At 37.4% G+C, this 16,539-nt stretch overlaps 2 protein-coding genes across 4 annotated transcripts; both read left to right on the forward strand.

The window, feature by feature from the left end:
- The first annotated feature begins 3,514 nt into the window (after positions 1-3,514).
- LOC104609864 (cell division cycle 20.2, cofactor of APC complex-like) lies at positions 3,515-6,601 on the forward strand. 2 transcript variants are annotated; one of them, XM_010276269.3, is made up of 8 exons: positions 3,515-3,783; positions 3,953-4,075; positions 4,168-4,350; positions 4,679-4,948; positions 5,169-5,271; positions 5,375-5,691; positions 5,966-6,130; positions 6,243-6,601. In XM_010276269.3, the coding sequence occupies exons 1-8, from the start codon at positions 3,712-3,714 to the stop codon at positions 6,384-6,386; spliced, it is 1,377 nt and encodes a 458-aa protein (XP_010274571.1). In that variant the 5' UTR covers positions 3,515-3,711; the 3' UTR covers positions 6,387-6,601. The 2 variants fall into 2 exon arrangements, with proteins under 2 accessions (XP_010274571.1, XP_010274573.1); XM_010276271.2 differs by lacking the exon at positions 3,515-3,783 and having other exon boundaries at positions 3,954-4,068.
- A 634-nt stretch (positions 6,602-7,235) lies between these two features.
- LOC104609865 (uncharacterized) lies at positions 7,236-15,715 on the forward strand. Of its 2 annotated transcripts, XM_088895920.1 has the most exons (6): positions 7,236-10,477; positions 10,571-10,644; positions 13,756-13,874; positions 14,025-14,098; positions 15,100-15,188; positions 15,300-15,715. In XM_088895920.1, the coding sequence occupies exon 1, from the start codon at positions 7,629-7,631 to the stop codon at positions 10,197-10,199; it is 2,571 nt and encodes an 856-aa protein (XP_088752046.1). In that variant the 5' UTR covers positions 7,236-7,628; the 3' UTR covers positions 10,200-10,477; positions 10,571-10,644; positions 13,756-13,874; positions 14,025-14,098; positions 15,100-15,188; positions 15,300-15,715. The 2 variants fall into 2 exon arrangements, with proteins under 2 accessions (XP_088752046.1, XP_010274574.1); XM_010276272.3 differs by lacking the exon at positions 14,025-14,098 and having other exon boundaries at positions 15,300-15,714.
- The last annotated feature ends 824 nt before the right edge of the window (positions 15,716-16,539 follow it).

Genomic DNA, 16,539 nt, shown 5'->3' on the forward strand with positions numbered 1-16,539 from the left:
TCAGTTCGAACGGTCTGACCATTCGACCCGAATGGCCATCCCGTTCTAACAAAAAAATAAAAAGAAATTAAAAAAAGTTTCAAAATGGTCAAAACCGTTCGAACGATTAACCAACCAGTTCAGCGGTTTGCTGACCAAAATCAACGATTTTGGGGGAAAAAGCAGGTTTGGAGGTTCCATTTTTTTTATCCGACCGTCCAGTCCGATCCGGTTTTGAAAACTATGATAATGTTTTTAGTTTTTTTATAGATAAAAAATGTAATTTTACCCGTCAAAAGAGGTCAAGTTCATAACATTTGGCAGCCAAGTAAGTTGGTGACCAAACAAAAAAAAATTGTCCTATGTATGTTTAGTATAGTACGCAATACTATGCGCAAGGGCATTCAACTATCTATTAATATATGCAAAACCATAAATCATGAAATATAGACTTCAAAGCCTGGATTTAGAGAGAGATATGATTAGCCCCCAAGGGATCAATCCATATGCAAAGTTTAAGCTATTGAGCTTTAAAGATGGCCATAAGCTTTGCTTCTTCCACAATCCATTGAGCTTCAAATGATCCTCCAACTGAACCTACATAGTAAGCAAATCTATCATTGTACACAACGTCAAAATTGTTGATAGGCAAGTTAGCTAATCCTCCATCATAAAAAAATAAAACACATACACACACATTGAGTATCCAAGGGAGTAACAAACTCCCAACCCAGAGTTGCCATGATATGGGGGTTATATTTCATTCCAAGTAGTAGAGATTAACTGGTAAATTGTACCAACTCTATTCAAGACCCACAACACTCCTATCCTTTTCCCGTTAAAAACCAATAATTCCTAACAAACCAAATATAGAAAATTGTAATAGTTGTCCAGAAGATGATCTCAGAGAGAGTTTGTTTGCTCGATAAGGAACTAATAAGCTGAAAAATCCAAACCAAGGAGCAATCCATAAGGTCCTAGAAGTTGGGGGCGCAATGTGATCCAAACCAAATAGCCTCAGCCAAAGGACATTGACAAAGAGATGGTCCCCCCACTCAACTTGATTTGACACAAGACACACAACACCATCCTCCCTTCTTAAGCCTAGTTTTTCCTTAACTAGGATCAAATCAGCTAAAGCTCGGCAAAGATCTAGCTTGAAATGCCCTAGAATCTTTAACTTCCAAACCCATTTATAACAAATCCGAAGATGAATTCATTGGGCTCCTAAGAGCACTACAGTCAAGCCGGTAATATTGTTCGGGAGAGAATAGCCCGTTACGCCCTTCTGTCCAAATCCACTAAGTCTCAAGGTCCATTGGGCAAATGGGAGTTTCACTAATTCTTCCTGGAATATGCCGAGGATAGGGGGTCTGTTCCATAACCTATCCGCTCCTATCAAATTGGAGACCTTATAGGACTGAAGCTCCCTTACCAATGGTTGAGAAAACCCTAAAAACCCATCATTGTCCATGATCAGGGGTCAGGGAAATTAAAGCTTGCAAAGAAGGAGAGATTAGGAACCCCACCTCCTTAAGGATCTGCCTTACAAATTTCCAAAAAAAAAAACAGAAGTTGCCCTTTTGATTCTAAAGGGAAATAGTTGCCCATCCTTTAAATATTTAGTTTGCCATAATTTTTTCCACCAATTGTGGTTTTTAGTGAGAAACCTCCAAGCAAGTTGTTACAATATGACCTTATTGATTACTTTCATTGATCTATATGTCCAAACTCACCTTGTAGTTTAGGGGCACACAGTCGGTCCCAAGAGCACCATCTGAACCTTCCTCGACTTGCTTTATTGGGCCACCAAAAATCCTATTGGGTCCTTTCTAAACCCAACAGGGTCTTTTAGGGAAATTGGGCCACCTCCATGCAGTGGATAAAGGCAACCTATAGGACAAACTGAACTAAGGTTTGCCAACCTACCATGATAGTGCCAAGACTTTCCAACAAGACATTTTGACCTTTAAGTTATCCAATATGAAGGAAAGAGACTAGTACTTCTATTTATTTTACAATAAAGGAATGCCAATATATTTGGACTTGGTATCCAAAGCCCATTTTCAATTGACACTTAATCATATGCTAGTACCTAGGGTGGATGGTCTTACTCAAGATGACCACAATTGATCATTTGTCTAGACAATTGTTGGTATTGATTCAGGACCTCCTTAAGGTTATTTAATTCATCCCTATGTGCTCTCAAAAATAGAATAATATCATCCGTAAAGAACAAATGAAAAATTGAAGGAGTCCCTCTAGCTATAGAAATACCTTGAATTATACTTTCCTCTTCTGTCTTAAACAAGACCCTAGAAAGACTTTCCATAGTCAGAACAAATAAATAAGGGGAAAGGGGACCCCTGGAGAATACCCCGAGATGAGGTAAAATGCCCTTTTGTTGTACTATTAACCAAGACCGGAAAGGAAACAATTATGCATTGATAGATCATCTAACACCAGTCTTCAGCAAACCCGGGAGCCTTCAATACAACAATTAAACACAACCAATCCAATCTATCATAGGCTTTAATCATGTCCAACTTTAAAGTCATGCTCCTAACCCTGACTTTTTCTCATTAAGTGGTAAATCACATGAGTTACAATCACATTATCCAACAACTTCCGACTAGGAATAAAGGTCGTCCGACTCTTATAAATCACATTGCAGAAACTAATAGGCCTATAATCTTAATCTCCTAAGAATTTATATTCTTACAAGAAGTAAACTAAGTGAGAGCTCATAAGGCCCCAAAACTCTTAATAAATCAAAGTGGGCATCCCATCTAACCTTGGGACTTTTAAAGCGCCCATGTTAAACACAACTCCTCTCACCTCCTCAGTTGAGGGGGATAGCCATAAGACTAGGATTGTCCTTATCAGTGATGACCGACTATAACAACGTGGAGACATCCTAAACTTTAGGGTCATAGGGACTCGCAAACAAATCCTTAAAGTAGCTAATAAAGGTTGAGGCAATGCCCTTGTGGTCCAACACCCAAGTTATACAAGAATATTTGATCTAGTCGATGCAAGTTTTCTTTTATATGGTGATCACACTTGCTATGAAAACACTTGGTATTATTATCTCCCCGAGCTAGCCATAACAGCCTAGGTTTTTTATGCCAAAAGCTCTCCATGTCCTCCAAAATTTTATCTTTCTTTTGATAATGGGCAGCTATTTGGGGAAGGTTTTCATGATGATTTTAGTGTATAATACTGCTATATATTACCACATTTTCTTTGGAGCTAATTATTTTGCTTCTTGATACTTACTTGGTTATCACAAACAACTATAATTTAAGGATCAAATTATATTTGAGGTAAATTGTTGAAACCTCCACCGAAGTTAACATAGTTACAAGGGAGGCTTTTATGATCATCAAAAACCTCAGGGGAGCTATTTATATTTCATCAGAAAATAAATAAATAAATAAATAAAGGAAAGATGTTCCGTTGATATTAATCGATGCGTCGGTTGTGCGGAAGAGACTCGTCTTATACCCTTATTACCGTACCGGCGTATCGGGACAACGTTTAGACATGGGAAAACAGTGACAAACGGTCGTTTTCCGTTGCAAATGAGAACTTTGGCGGGAGAAAGACCATCTGAACAGGAAATCTGTTCATGGTGGGTGCATTTTTCTCGTTGTAGCATTTAAAGAAAAGATCCAACTTCATCGCTTCAGTTGGTTTTGTGATTAGCCGATCAAGCAACGAAACCGTGCAATGTGGAGGTTAGAGTTGGATTGGTATTCTCCGCGTCGGCTTCTGAGTAGTCCCATGAAATATGACTTTCCGGTATCAAGCTTTTCCTTCTTTCTTCACATCTCTGCAGTTCTTTCAGTGCAAAAAGTCTCAGCACTCAGTATTTTCGTTTATTTGATATTTTTCTTGAATTCTTGTATTTCCGGTTTTTCTGTTTTTGACGACACAGTAATAGGTTTCTCTCTGACCTCTGTTTTTCAAGGGTGATCGTTTCATACCAAACAGAAGTTTGATGGATCTTGATCATGTCCGCAGCCTGTTGACAAGCACTACAAAAGAAAGCAGTGGCTCGATGCTCGATTCACCCGCCAATTCAAAGTTCAATGTCCTTTTAATCTCTTTCACTTGAATTTGGCAGAAGGGTTTCCTGTTTTCTTCAAGTTACTAAACAAGAACGTTTGTTATTGTTCGAGACAGGATTTGTACCGGAAAAGGGTGGAGGAGAATCTGACATTAGATTCTGAAGGGAAGCCTTTTCGGATGCTGGTTTTCAGAGGAAGCCCAAAAACCTGTAGAAGATCCCTTTGTACAACAGATAGTACGCAGCAGGAGAAGCTGGAGTCGTTGGAGAATGCCAAGCAATTTCGGCAGTTTCCCAAGGTGCCGATCTCACATTTCTTCCTTGTTGCCGATTACTCTTCATGAAAACTTCTAAATTTTTGGCCTTCTATTTTTTGGTTCGTTTCGAGGAAAAACAGAGAAGTTGTATACTCAGTATAACTTTGGGATTATGGTGCTTGTTATCTCATGAGTGGGGAATGTGTTTGAAAATAATTCGACTCCTGGACAGTGATTTCTGATAGTCTCAAACTCTCAATTGATTCCCGTTTTCTGAAACCATCTAGATAGATTTTAAAAAGAATAATTGAAGCTTTGTTGTTTTACCCCTTTTTAATTCTTTTAGTTCACGATATGTGGGTCTGTGCAGTCAGAATCAAAGATCCTGGATGCACCAAGGCTCAAAGATGATTACTACCTTAATATCATGGACTGGGGGCAGAACAATATTCTTGCTGTAGCCTTGGGATCAGAATTATATCTCTGGAATGCTGAAAGCAGAAAGGCTCGGAAACTGATGTCAGTAGATGGTGAAGATGATTATCCCACAAGTGTTGCATGGTCTCAGAATGCTAAAATGTTAGCAGTTGGACTCTCCTGCTCTGAGCTTCAGCTCTGGGATGCTGAAACATCCCAACTAGTAAGTTCTTTCTTTCTCTCTATCCCTAGCTTGGTAAGATTGGTTTAATTTACTTTTTGTGGGTTTGTAGACAATAGGAGATTAAATCCATATACTTCCTGAGTGTAAAAATGGACCTATTGGACATATTATGTACATGTACCGACCCCTAAGTACCAGAAGGAGCTTCTTCCAATCTCTGTTTGGTTCTTTTAACTACTCTCACTGTTTTTCAATTCAGGTGCGAAGACTTGAAGGCCATGAGAACAGAGTTGGAATCCTTGCCTGGAATGGCCACCTTCTAACATCAGGGAGCCGTGACAGATATATCATCAATCATGATGGTACTCACATTTAGACATATTCATTTCCATTTACTCCACCATTTCATAAAATTACCAACAGAATCTCTCTCTCTCTCTCTCTCTCTCTCTCTCTCATTGTCAGTGAGATCAAGGAGGAATCTGACTTCCTGCATAAGAGCACACAATGAAGAAGTGTGTGGTCTGAAATGGTCAAGCAGGGGAAATCTATTGGCAAGTGGGGGCAATGACAATATCATCCACATATGGGAAGCTTCCAACATGAGATCATCCAGTTTCTTGCATCGTTTCACGGAACACCATTCAGCGGTCAAGGCCTTCGCATGGAGTCCATATGAGTTCAATATACTGGCATCCGGAGGTGGTACAAATGATCGGTGTATTAAAATATGGAATTCACAGACAGGGAAGTGCCTTAACAGTATAGATACCAAAGCGCAAGTAAGTTCTACTATCGTGATGCATTTGTGTTTCTTTTAGTTTTGGTTCTTTCTGTGAGCTCTTATCAGGTTATAGTAGGATTAGTCCCCCAGTGGGAATTGTCTGTCTATCATTTAGCAAATGATCCTGCAAACTATAAGACTGTGAACAGAACAGTAGTTGTCTGTCAATGCAGAAAATCTGCTTGGATAAAATCCACCTAAGATGGGATCCTAATACTTTGTTTCTTGTGCTTCATGGTCAGTAAGTTTTCATTCTTATGATACACATACAGGTATGTGGGTTGCAGTGGAATCGGCATCACAATGAGATCTTGAGCGGCCATGGGTTCAGCCTGCACCAGCATGATCAAACTAAGCTATGCTTGTGGAAGTACCCCTCCTTGTCAAAAATTGGAGCATCACCACGCCATGAGTCTAGGGTCCTGCACCTTGCACAGGTTAGAGAACAAAAATCTCTACATAGCAAAAGCAGAATAAGCCTTTAAGAATAGGGTAGTTCCAATGAACTCAGATGTGTAGCTCATTCAAGCTCCTTATTTGTCTATGCAGAGCCCAGATGGACTAACTGTGGTTTCCGCTGAGACAGATGAAACTCTTCGCTTCTGGGAGACCTTTGGACCACCTCGGACCGACAATTCAAGATTGACAGATCTGGATAGCCTGCTTTCTTTTAAAAGATTTCAGATAAGATGAATAAAGCATATGGGTTCGATAGAAATAGAATTTTTGGAGTTTCTTTATTGGAATTCCTCTGGTGGAGATGTAATTGGAATATTTGCTCAATAGCATATGGCTTCAATGTTTGCTCAATAGCATATGGTTTCAATAAAGCATATGGCTTCAATAGAATTTTTTTGCACTCTACATATTTGTACAAATATATACAAAGCCTAAGGTTTTGCACTCTATGTATTTATACAAAAGGGAGCCTAAGGCTTAGTTTGGAAGGAGTACAAATACAAATATATATTGTATAAATATATACAAAATATAAGGTTTTACACTCTATATATTTGTATTTGTACTCCTTCCAAACTAAGCCTTAATCAATAGTACAGTCAAGTGCCAAACCTTACAGGATCAGCATGAACGTAGCATTTTGACCTGACATAGACCTGCGTTAATTGGATTCGGGTCGATTGTTGGCTGCCTCGACCCAGCAATATGCCCTGTAATGATTACTAACACGTTTCATGTATTTTAGGGCTTCTTAAATTTGAAAAATAAATCAATTTTAAAAAAAAATCTAAAAAATTAAGAAGTAAAATCTTCTAACATATATAAATAGTCACAATTAGACCTGACAATTGAATCAGCGAATTGATTCATGATTCAACCTAATTCAACTTTTTTTCGGGTGGGGTCGTTCTAAAAATCCAGGTTACTAAATATGAGACCCCGAACATGTAGTTGAATTATATCGAATCGGGAAAGAGTGGACGGATCGGATGTGCATGTGGTTTCACCAGGGCCCACCGGTTCATCCTATTGTAAATTGAGGTTTGAACCTGAAACTCTCTCCATGCTCCAATCACTTCCCGTCATGCCCGTTTGCGGAAGGGGTTAGAGACCCCTCCCCCGACTCCGGATCACCTGCCCACAAGAATTCTGTTCACGTCTACTTATAATACAGTACCCCGTGAATTGGGAATATCTCCGCTGTATAATACCAGAGGATGAGATGTTTTCATGTAGCTGCGATGTTACGTGGGTAGACGTGGGCAGAATCTGTGTGGGACTCCCCTCCTCTCTCTCTCTGCGTGGCCGCTTCCAAGTTCCAACTCCTCTCGAATCTCGATTGACCAGAGAGACTCAACCCTCATGGCGCCATCGCCGCCACCTCCACCGAAACCCTCCTCTGTTAACAATTGAAAACAAATAACCGGATCTCTTTCTCTCTCTCTCTCTATCTCTATCTCTATCTCTCTCTAATATATGGATTTGAGAAGAATTGCTACTTCCGTTGAAACCAAACATACGCCTCTCGTGTTTTCCTTCATCCGCTGCTCATCCTGCGCCACCTCCACTGCTCAGCAGCAGCATGAACAGCACCCAAAACAACCACCAGCTCCAACTCCACCGCCACCATACGATCAGCACTTTCTAAATAAGGTAACTTCAATCCTTTCGAGCAAGTCTCTCGACACCTCCAAATGCAGAGAAGCCCTGTCTCATATATCACCTCACCATTTCGATCACATCTTCTTCGAGCTCCGGTCCTCGACTAACCCAAAAACAGCATTAAATTTCTTCACATTCGCATCCCAGTCGGTTGGTTTCCGTTTCACGGTTAGATCTTATTGCATTCTCATCAATCTACTTGTTGGGTCCAATCTCATTTTTCCCGCTCGCTTGCTTTTGATCCGCTTAATCGATGGCAATGTACCTGCTCTGTTTGAGAAACCAAATGACAGGCATCTTGAGATTGCCCAGGCAGTTATAGATTCAAATTCAGCAGTTTCAACATTTGATTTATTAGTTCATGTTTACTGCACCCAGTTCAAGAATTTGGGATTGGAGCTTGCTTTTGATGTGTTTCAATTATTGACGAGTCATGGCCTATTTCTGTCTTTGAAGACGTCCAATTTCCTTTTGGACTCGCTTGTGAAGGTGAATGAGCTCGAGAGGAGTTATGAAGTTTTTGGGATTCTGTACAGAGGTCTCTCCTTTGATGTTTACTCATATGGAATTGCAATTAATGCGTTTTGCAAGGGTGGGAAAATTGAAGAATCAATCGGGTTGTTTTTTAAAATGGAGGAATCGGGAATATCTCCCAACGTAGTGATTTATAATACCGTTATCGATGGGCTTTTGAAGAAAGGAAATTTAGATGAGGCTTTTAGGTTCAAGGAGAAAATGCTTAAGAATGGTCTGAATCCTAGTCTTCAAACTTATAGCATTCTTATAAATGGTCTGATGAAATCTGAGAGGGTTGAGGATGCAAACCGTGCCTTAAGGGAAATGTCAGACAGAGGGGTTGCCCCAAATGAGGTTGTTTATAACACGATGATTGATGGGTACTGCAAAATGGGAAATTTTAGTGAAGCTTCAAGAATGAGGGATGTGATGGTGTCCAAGGGGATTTATCCAAATTCAGTCACCTACAATTCACTTATTAAAGGCTTATGCAAGGTTGGTAAGATGGAGCAGGCTGAGTGTCTTTTGGAGGAGATGTTATCGGCAGGGGTTTCCCTAAATCCTTTTGCCTTTAATTCAATTATCCAATGGCTTTGTCTTCGATCTAGGTTGGATACTGCAATTCAGCTCTTGAGAGAGATGGTTTGGAGGAATTTAAGGCCCAATGATGGGGTTCTGACAAATCTGGTTGGTCGGCTTTGTAAAGTGGGGAAACATTCTGAGGCAGTTGATGTTTGGTTTATGTTATTGGAGAAAGGGTTTGCAGCCAATACAATAACCTCAAATTCTCTAATTCATGGACTCTGTGAAAGTGGTAATTTGCAGAAAGCAGTTAGACTTCTCAAGGAGATGCTTGAGAGGGGACTAGCACTGGATAAGATCACATACAACACACTGATCTCAGGATGTTGCAAGGAGGGGAAGTTGGAAGAAGGGTTTAAGTTGAAAGAAGGCATGATTAAGCAAGGATTTAAACCCGATGTTTTCACTTATAGTGCACTGCTACAAGGACTATGTGATATGGGTAAAATGGATGAAGCTATTGGTCTTTGGGATGAGTGCAAAAGAGATGGCTCGGTTCCTGATCTTTCGATGTACAGCATCATGATAGATGGATTTTGCAAAGCTAAGAGAGTTGAAGAGGGGAAAATTCTCTTCAATGAGTTGGTCAACCAAAACTTGGAGCTGAATTCTATTGTATATAATACCCTAATTGGGGGGTATTGTAGAATTGGAGAGATTCTGGAGGCCATTAAGCTTCGTGATGAAATGAAGAGTAATGGTATTACACCAACTGTTAGGACGTACTATTCATTAATACATGGAATGTGCAAAGTTGGCCATGTTGAGGAATCTAAGGACCTTCTTGATGAGATGAGAGGAGAAGGCTTGATACCAGAGGTCTTCTGTTACACTGCATTGATTGATGGGTATTGTAAGTTAGGCAAGATGGACAGAGCTAGCAACATTTTGCAGGAAATGATTGCATATAGAATAGCTCCAAATAAGTTTACTTACACTGTCATGATTAATGGGTATTGTAAACTGGGTGACATGCAACAAGCAGCTGAGCTTCTAGGGACAATGGTGGGGAATGGTATTGTCCCAGATATTGTCACATTCAATACATTGACATATGGATTCATCAAAGGAGGAAAAATAGAAGAGGCTTTCAAACTATGTGATCAGATGTCCCAAAGAGGTATTATGTTGGATGAAATTACGTATACCACATTGGTTAATGGTTTATGTAGTTCAGGATTTTCAAGAGAAGCTACTCTAATATCAGAGGGTATCACCAAACGGGGTATGCTTCCAGAGCATATTAAGCCAATACATTTTACAAGTGAGCCTTTGAAGCTTGAGTAAGGATCTTTGAAGAAAATTTTGCCCATCTATTGGAATCATGGCATTATTTTGGATCCATGTTGCTAATGTCAATAGGACCCAAAAATCAAGAACTTGAATCATGACATTATTTCATCCTGATATTAGTTGGTTCCTCAGGTAGCAGCAGAAATAGTCATTAATCTTGAGCTTAAAGCAAACTTCCGCAAAATAATTCCTTGCAAGGTTGCCCTATTTTTTAAGTGGCACTTTCTTGTACTCAGACCTGCCTCAAATCTTAGGTTATATCACTCGAGCAAGTATGTTTCTTATTACATTTCTATAATCTATGTTCCATGGACTATTTCCTAGATATTTGATTTACATGTGTTCTGGCTTATGTTTTTTTGCAGGCAAATTGTTTCTCTACCCCACATGGGTTCTGGCTTCATGAGTATCCTGTTTATAAAACATTTGCTTTTATAAGGTGCTGTTTTTTCCTGCAAATTCCCTGCCTATTTTACTCTCTGTTCAGTATCTCCTTGCTGGTTTTCTTATGAGAATGTTACCATGGTGGGAGCAAAGGTTCCATCTATATACACCTGATGCATATATAATTGTAAATGGCCTTGATAACTATCTCTCAAAGAAAACTGAAAGAATTCCTTGTTAACCATAACTTTACACTTAGAAATAATTTCAATCAAAAGACACAAGGTGGACTGATAGGTCGTTTGGTAACTGCTAAAATGGCTGAACTGAATGATTTATTGCTTTGTCTTTTAGTGGATAAGTAGGTTGTAAGCTCCTTAATGGCTGATAGCATGTTGAATTGATTATTATACCCCTAAATATTTTCTTGTCTGATTATTTTAGAGGAATAAGTCATTCAGTTCATCCACAATTCCACATCAGTTACCAAATGACCCTGAAGTGCTTGCTTTTTCTTGGTTTTAGCCTAAATATATTGGCTAAATATATTTAGCCACTACAGCCTTACCATATGTCAGATATTATATATTTTTTTTATTGGTAACCTTGAACTTAATTAATTTGAGAAGAATAATAAGCTACAATCAAATATGACAATATAGTCCCATGACCATCTCTAAATGCCCTATCTATGCCTGAGAGCCCAGGACTGCTGAAGCCACAACCGTCAAAATTCAATTTAACTTGGTCTTCAGTTGGAGTCTGCCATTGCAATAAAACTGTGGATCTATCCATAGCTGGGGATGTCATCCACTGCAATCCTCTGAGAATATTATCTGAGGTAAAGGGGGTAAAAATCTCCAGAATTTTCTCCCAGTGCACTATATTAACAGAAATGCTTTCAATGATTGTTTCCTTGGTTCATGTCTTCCCATTGAATATTTTTTATTCCTCTCTTCCTATTCAATTCAAAGAACATCCACCATAGTGCACCTCCACATAATCTTCACTCTATTTGAGGAAGTAGAAAGAAGCTTTGAACAAGTTGTACATAGTTGTTAAGGCATATTGGTGATTCTAGGCAATGGTGAAATGCCTAGTCGCGTAGGTGGGTGTCTAGGCATCACCTAAGCAATAGAACTTTACAAAAAAAAAAAAAACTAAATTCTAGGTCATTTCCTTAGTTATAACTTATATATACCAATTAGCATGTATATAAATTGAGAAGTAACGATGTCTTTACTAATGACATTAAATTTTCTTTACTGATTAAAAAGTAACTTTAATTTTCCTCTCAAGAACATGGCAAATCATCATATCTAAAAGACTAACATTTTAAATATACTAGTTTTAGTACTTCAAACATAAGGCAATAATATAATATTTAATAGAGCAATTTCATGTCAAATTACCTGAAAAAAAAATTTCATGTTCAATTATCAACAAAAGAAGGATATGATTCTATACTAATAAAAATATGATATAGAGAGAAAAAGATCAAGGGGCTCTATTTAATGTGAAAGGGAGGGAGAGAGTTTTGAAAAAATAACAGAACTCTTTTATCCTTCTTTTTTTTATCTTCTCAAAACCCTTGTATATTATATATTCAATAAAAATTGATCTAGCGAACAAAAGAAGGATATGATTCTATACTAATAAAAATATGATATAGAGAGAAAAAGATCAAGGGGCTCTATTTAATGTGAAAGGGAGGGAGAGAGTTTTGAAAAAATAACAGAACTCTTTTATCCTTCTTTTTTTTATCTTCTCAAAACCCTTGTATATTATATATTCAATAAAAATTGATCTAGCGAAATGAAACAGTTCACTTGGCTGGCTGATGCACTAGCCAAAGTGCCAAACAAATAGCAGAAAGACCTCAGCTATTTTGGGGAATGCCCCATGGGGGATAGACTGTTAAATGGAAAAAATGTAAAGAAGAAAGCATGGTTAAGCACTAGAGATTGACCTTCTTGCCTATGGGGTCTAAGGCACATATTCTTTTGTACATCATTTTTTCGTACAATCAGTATGTTGAGTTGCCCTTTTTTATCTATTTGTCTCAATTTATTCTTGAGTGGGTAACCTTGTAACTTACTATTTATTATAAGCATCTCTGAACTGCCCAACTTGTTTTTGCCTTTCTCAAACTCATGGTCCCTTCAATTCATGGTTATCCTTTTTCTTTCTTATAGTACAGTTCAGAATAATAATTTGATATTTTGGTCCAAGTTGTCCAGACTTTTCTGTTCATAATCTTTTTTTTTTAGTTGTGTTTTCTGTCGCATCTTTTTATCATACTACTTTATCAGGATGTGCTGGCTGCAATCAAGGATTGAAATGAGACTTTAAAAATATTTCAAATATGATAGAAATTATTAAAACTTTAAGGTCAAGTTTATTTGTTTAATTTATGCATTTATTTTGATTGTTAGAAGGCTGAGTTTGAGTTAAACTTTAGTAAAAGTTTTGGCTTCCCAGTTGAAGTTTGGAACTCTGACTAAAGGTCAAAACATGCATAAATATTGTAAAGAAATTTACGTGAATATGCTTCATGCATTGCTAAAAGAACAATAATGAGGCTATGCTTAGAATTTGCTATAATAACATTTTTGTACAAGTCAAATAACAAACAAACACTAGAAATTCATATTTAAAAGAATTAGAGGACAGTATTGTATATAATAATTGTCAACTTGTCATGCAATTTACATAAAGAAGTGTAGAAGATTACAGGTTTGTGATTTTATGGTGTTTTGAAGCTTGGTACCATAAGTTTGTATCATTTGAATATTCTGTTGAAAACTAATTTTCGTTATCAAATAATAAGCCCTTTTTAATAGAACTGTGTTTTATTTAAAGGGTTGAAATCTATTTAACCTTGATTTGGAAGATCCTATGGGTCTAAACTTTAAAAACTAATTTATTGGAACTTATAAACAAACCACTTTAGTGGTGCTTGGTTTCAACTCTCCAGAAATATTGCCCACTTCTAGGTTTTTTACTGAATGGAATGATATCTCCTTCAAGTAATTGGTCTAAACCATTTTCTTGTTTACCCAGTAATGGTAGAATATCTTCATTTGCTGTCATGATTAGATTTGGCCATATATATAGCAAAACTCAAAATTTAAGTATTCTCATAGTCATTTAACTTATCTTGCAGAACTGAATCTCTATGAATAGTGAAGTGCTCCCAACTATTGTCCACTGGATTGGTATCTATTTGGAGAACTGCATTGTAGAATTTCATGACAACTTCTGCTATTCTCTCTGGATTTAGAGGTATCAATCTCCATTTTCTAGGGAAAAATTATTTTGATTTAAACATTGTTAGACCACTGTTGTATGTCTTTTCTAGGAAACTGTTTGACGTAGGAAGTAATATTATGTACTTATGGCTGTATAATTGTCTCTTTCGAGTGTTCTTTCCAGGTTATGTTTCATACGTAGCTGGATTTCTTGGTTGATGTGATTGTTATGTGATTGTATTCGCAATTTCCCAGCTGGTAATGACTGATGACAAAGTACCTTGCATAATCACATTAATATTAGGAGTTATAACCTAGTGGCTTGTTCAAATAGTACTTGATTGCCTTCGCTAGCTTGAAAATCTGGGAGGACTGAAAAACTTCAGCTTAGGTGTCTAAATAATGAGATTCATGGGAATTGACCCCATGCTTATGTGGATAAGCAATTCATTTTTACGTACCTTATTTTCTAAGGAAGTTTATTTATCTTATCAAATTTTCCAAAAGTTGTCGAGAGAATTATTGGTCCCAGTTGCATGCTCCAATGAATAACTAATTATTTTAAAGTCAATTTAAGTTCATTATTTTTTTTTTACCCAGAAATAGGATAGGTCATCTAAAGTTTATGTAAATTCCTTCTTTCTTTCCTGAACAATCTGCATGCCCATATCAACTGTAAACAGGTTATTGCCCATTTGCCCTTATGTTTACTATTATTATGAATCCAATCATTACAACATAAGAGCAGTGAAGTTAGTTTCATCTCAGCTCTCAGGTCTTAGGATTCTTTCCAAACAAAGGAAATGCATAAAGGTAATGAAATGGCCTATGACTACAGAATTAGCATACTTGCCATTCAGTTGAGTATGATAAAAATGAGAACACCCTTTACATGGGAATCGCAAAGACCCATTGTCTTGGTTATCAACACACACATCTCCCTTCCCTTGAAATGAATGTTATGCATTTGATTCTTTGCTAAATGACTGCACCACCATGTGCAATTTTTGTTTGGTAAATCACCCTGCGTAATTATTCATAATCAGCTTTTCTGGATGTAATTGTACTGCTTTACCAGTTCTCTGTTGCTACTTGTTCAACTAGTTCCATAGTAGGCTTCATGGTTTGCAACTTTACAAATCCCTTCTGCATCCAATGTTACACCCATGTGCATTTGATGCTGACTGAACATCTGGAGGAAGTCAGCAACCAAATTATTTCTTAAGATTCTCTGACTAACATGAAATCATGTTTTGCAGGCCATAGGATGGATTGCCATACTACTTCCTGTTTTATTTTTTGTCAATCTACCATAGCTGCTACTGCTACCATCTTTGATTTGCGCAAGGTAGTTTTGTTCCTTTGACAATTGAACTTTCAAATATGTTTTCTGTCATTTTTGTTTTTTTTTTTGTAGTTTTTATCTTTTATTACACTGAACTATTTCTTTTTAATTCAGGATCTCTATGGTGTGGCAAAGAAAGATGGTAAAATTATATCTGGTGCACAAATTCGATCTTGTGGCCTCAAAAATTTGCAAGGTGTCTGTATGGAGGCAACTGTTGCATGGTCAGGAGGGTGGACTCACTTCTTTTCACTCACTTAGACCCAAGTTTGGAAAAAGTTTATCAAAGCACCCATCTAATCAAACTGCAAGATCCGCAAATGTTACTTTTGATTGATTAAGCAAGAAATGTATATGTTTCAGCAATGACCAGTAGTTGATCCAGCATCCAAATTCTAATTCTATAAAAAAGGTTGTAATTCTACAAAATTACTACATTATTATCTCTTTTCATTTCTTTAAAATTGGAGAGAGAAATGCTTTAAGATGTGAAGGGAAAGTTACTTGTTCACCTTTCAGCGTAATGTTCTGAAATTAAGTGTATAATTAAAAAAAATAAAAAATAAAAAAACTGGTATTCTTTTACTGCCTGTATCATGCTTTTTTTAAAGCAAAACATTTAAGAAAACCATGGTTTTCAAAACCGGACTGAACAGTCGGACTGGAAAAACCGGGAACCAGTCAGGTGACCAGTTTTGGTTTTCTCCAAAACCGTTGATTTTGGTCAGCCAACCGCTGACCTGGGTGGTTAACCGTTTGAACGGTTTTGACCGTTTTTATTTATTTATTTTTTTTTTTGTCAGAACAGGTTGAATGGTCGGACCGTTCGACCCGGTAACCGGACCCCTGAGCGGTTCGGTCTCTGGGTCAGTTTTAAAAACCATGAAGAAAACATTAACCATCTGAACTACCTACCGTCTATAAATATCCAAAGGTCATGTACAAGGCTCATCAAACCATCGAACAACCCGGATTGGGTGTCTATTTTAAAAACAAAGTCTCACCTCAAGACCCTGTAAAATGCAAAATTTTATCCAAGTGATGCTGAAGTCGCCTGTATACCGTAGAATACTTACCATGTAGGCTGTAGAGCAGATAGAACTGTTAAAAGGGTCTATTTGCAAAGGCTCAGTTTGGAAGGGTACAAATACAAATATGTACAGTGTAAATATATACAAAATAATACAAAATACAAGGTTTTGCACTCTAAAAATCTGTATTTGTACTTTTTTCAAATTGAGCCAAAGGTTGGGAAGAGTACAAATACAAATATATACAGTGTAAATGCAGATTTAGAAATACAAAATATAAGGCTTTGCGCTGTACATATTTGTATTTGCACTCCTTCCAAACT

The sequence above is a fragment of the Nelumbo nucifera genome, chromosome 1 (genome assembly GCF_055504915.1).
Source record: "Nelumbo nucifera cultivar China Antique chromosome 1, China Antique-T2T, whole genome shotgun sequence".
NCBI classification, from domain to species: domain Eukaryota; kingdom Viridiplantae; phylum Streptophyta; class Magnoliopsida; order Proteales; family Nelumbonaceae; genus Nelumbo; species Nelumbo nucifera.

Bases quoted from the DNA above. Each gene is read 5' to 3' on its own strand.
- LOC104609864 (XM_010276269.3), top strand. From the start codon at position 3,712: ATGTGGAGGTTAGAGTTGGATTGGTATTCTCCGCGTCGGCTTCTGAGT. The intron at 4,351-4,678 runs GTGCCGATCTCA...GGGTCTGTGCAG, and splicing joins AATTTCGGCAGTTTCCCAAG to TCAGAATCAAAGATCCTGGA. The intron at 4,949-5,168 runs GTAAGTTCTTTC...TTTTCAATTCAG, and splicing joins ATGCTGAAACATCCCAACTA to GTGCGAAGACTTGAAGGCCA.
- LOC104609865 (XM_088895920.1), top strand. From the start codon at position 7,629: ATGGATTTGAGAAGAATTGCTACTTCCGTTGAAACCAAACATACGCCT.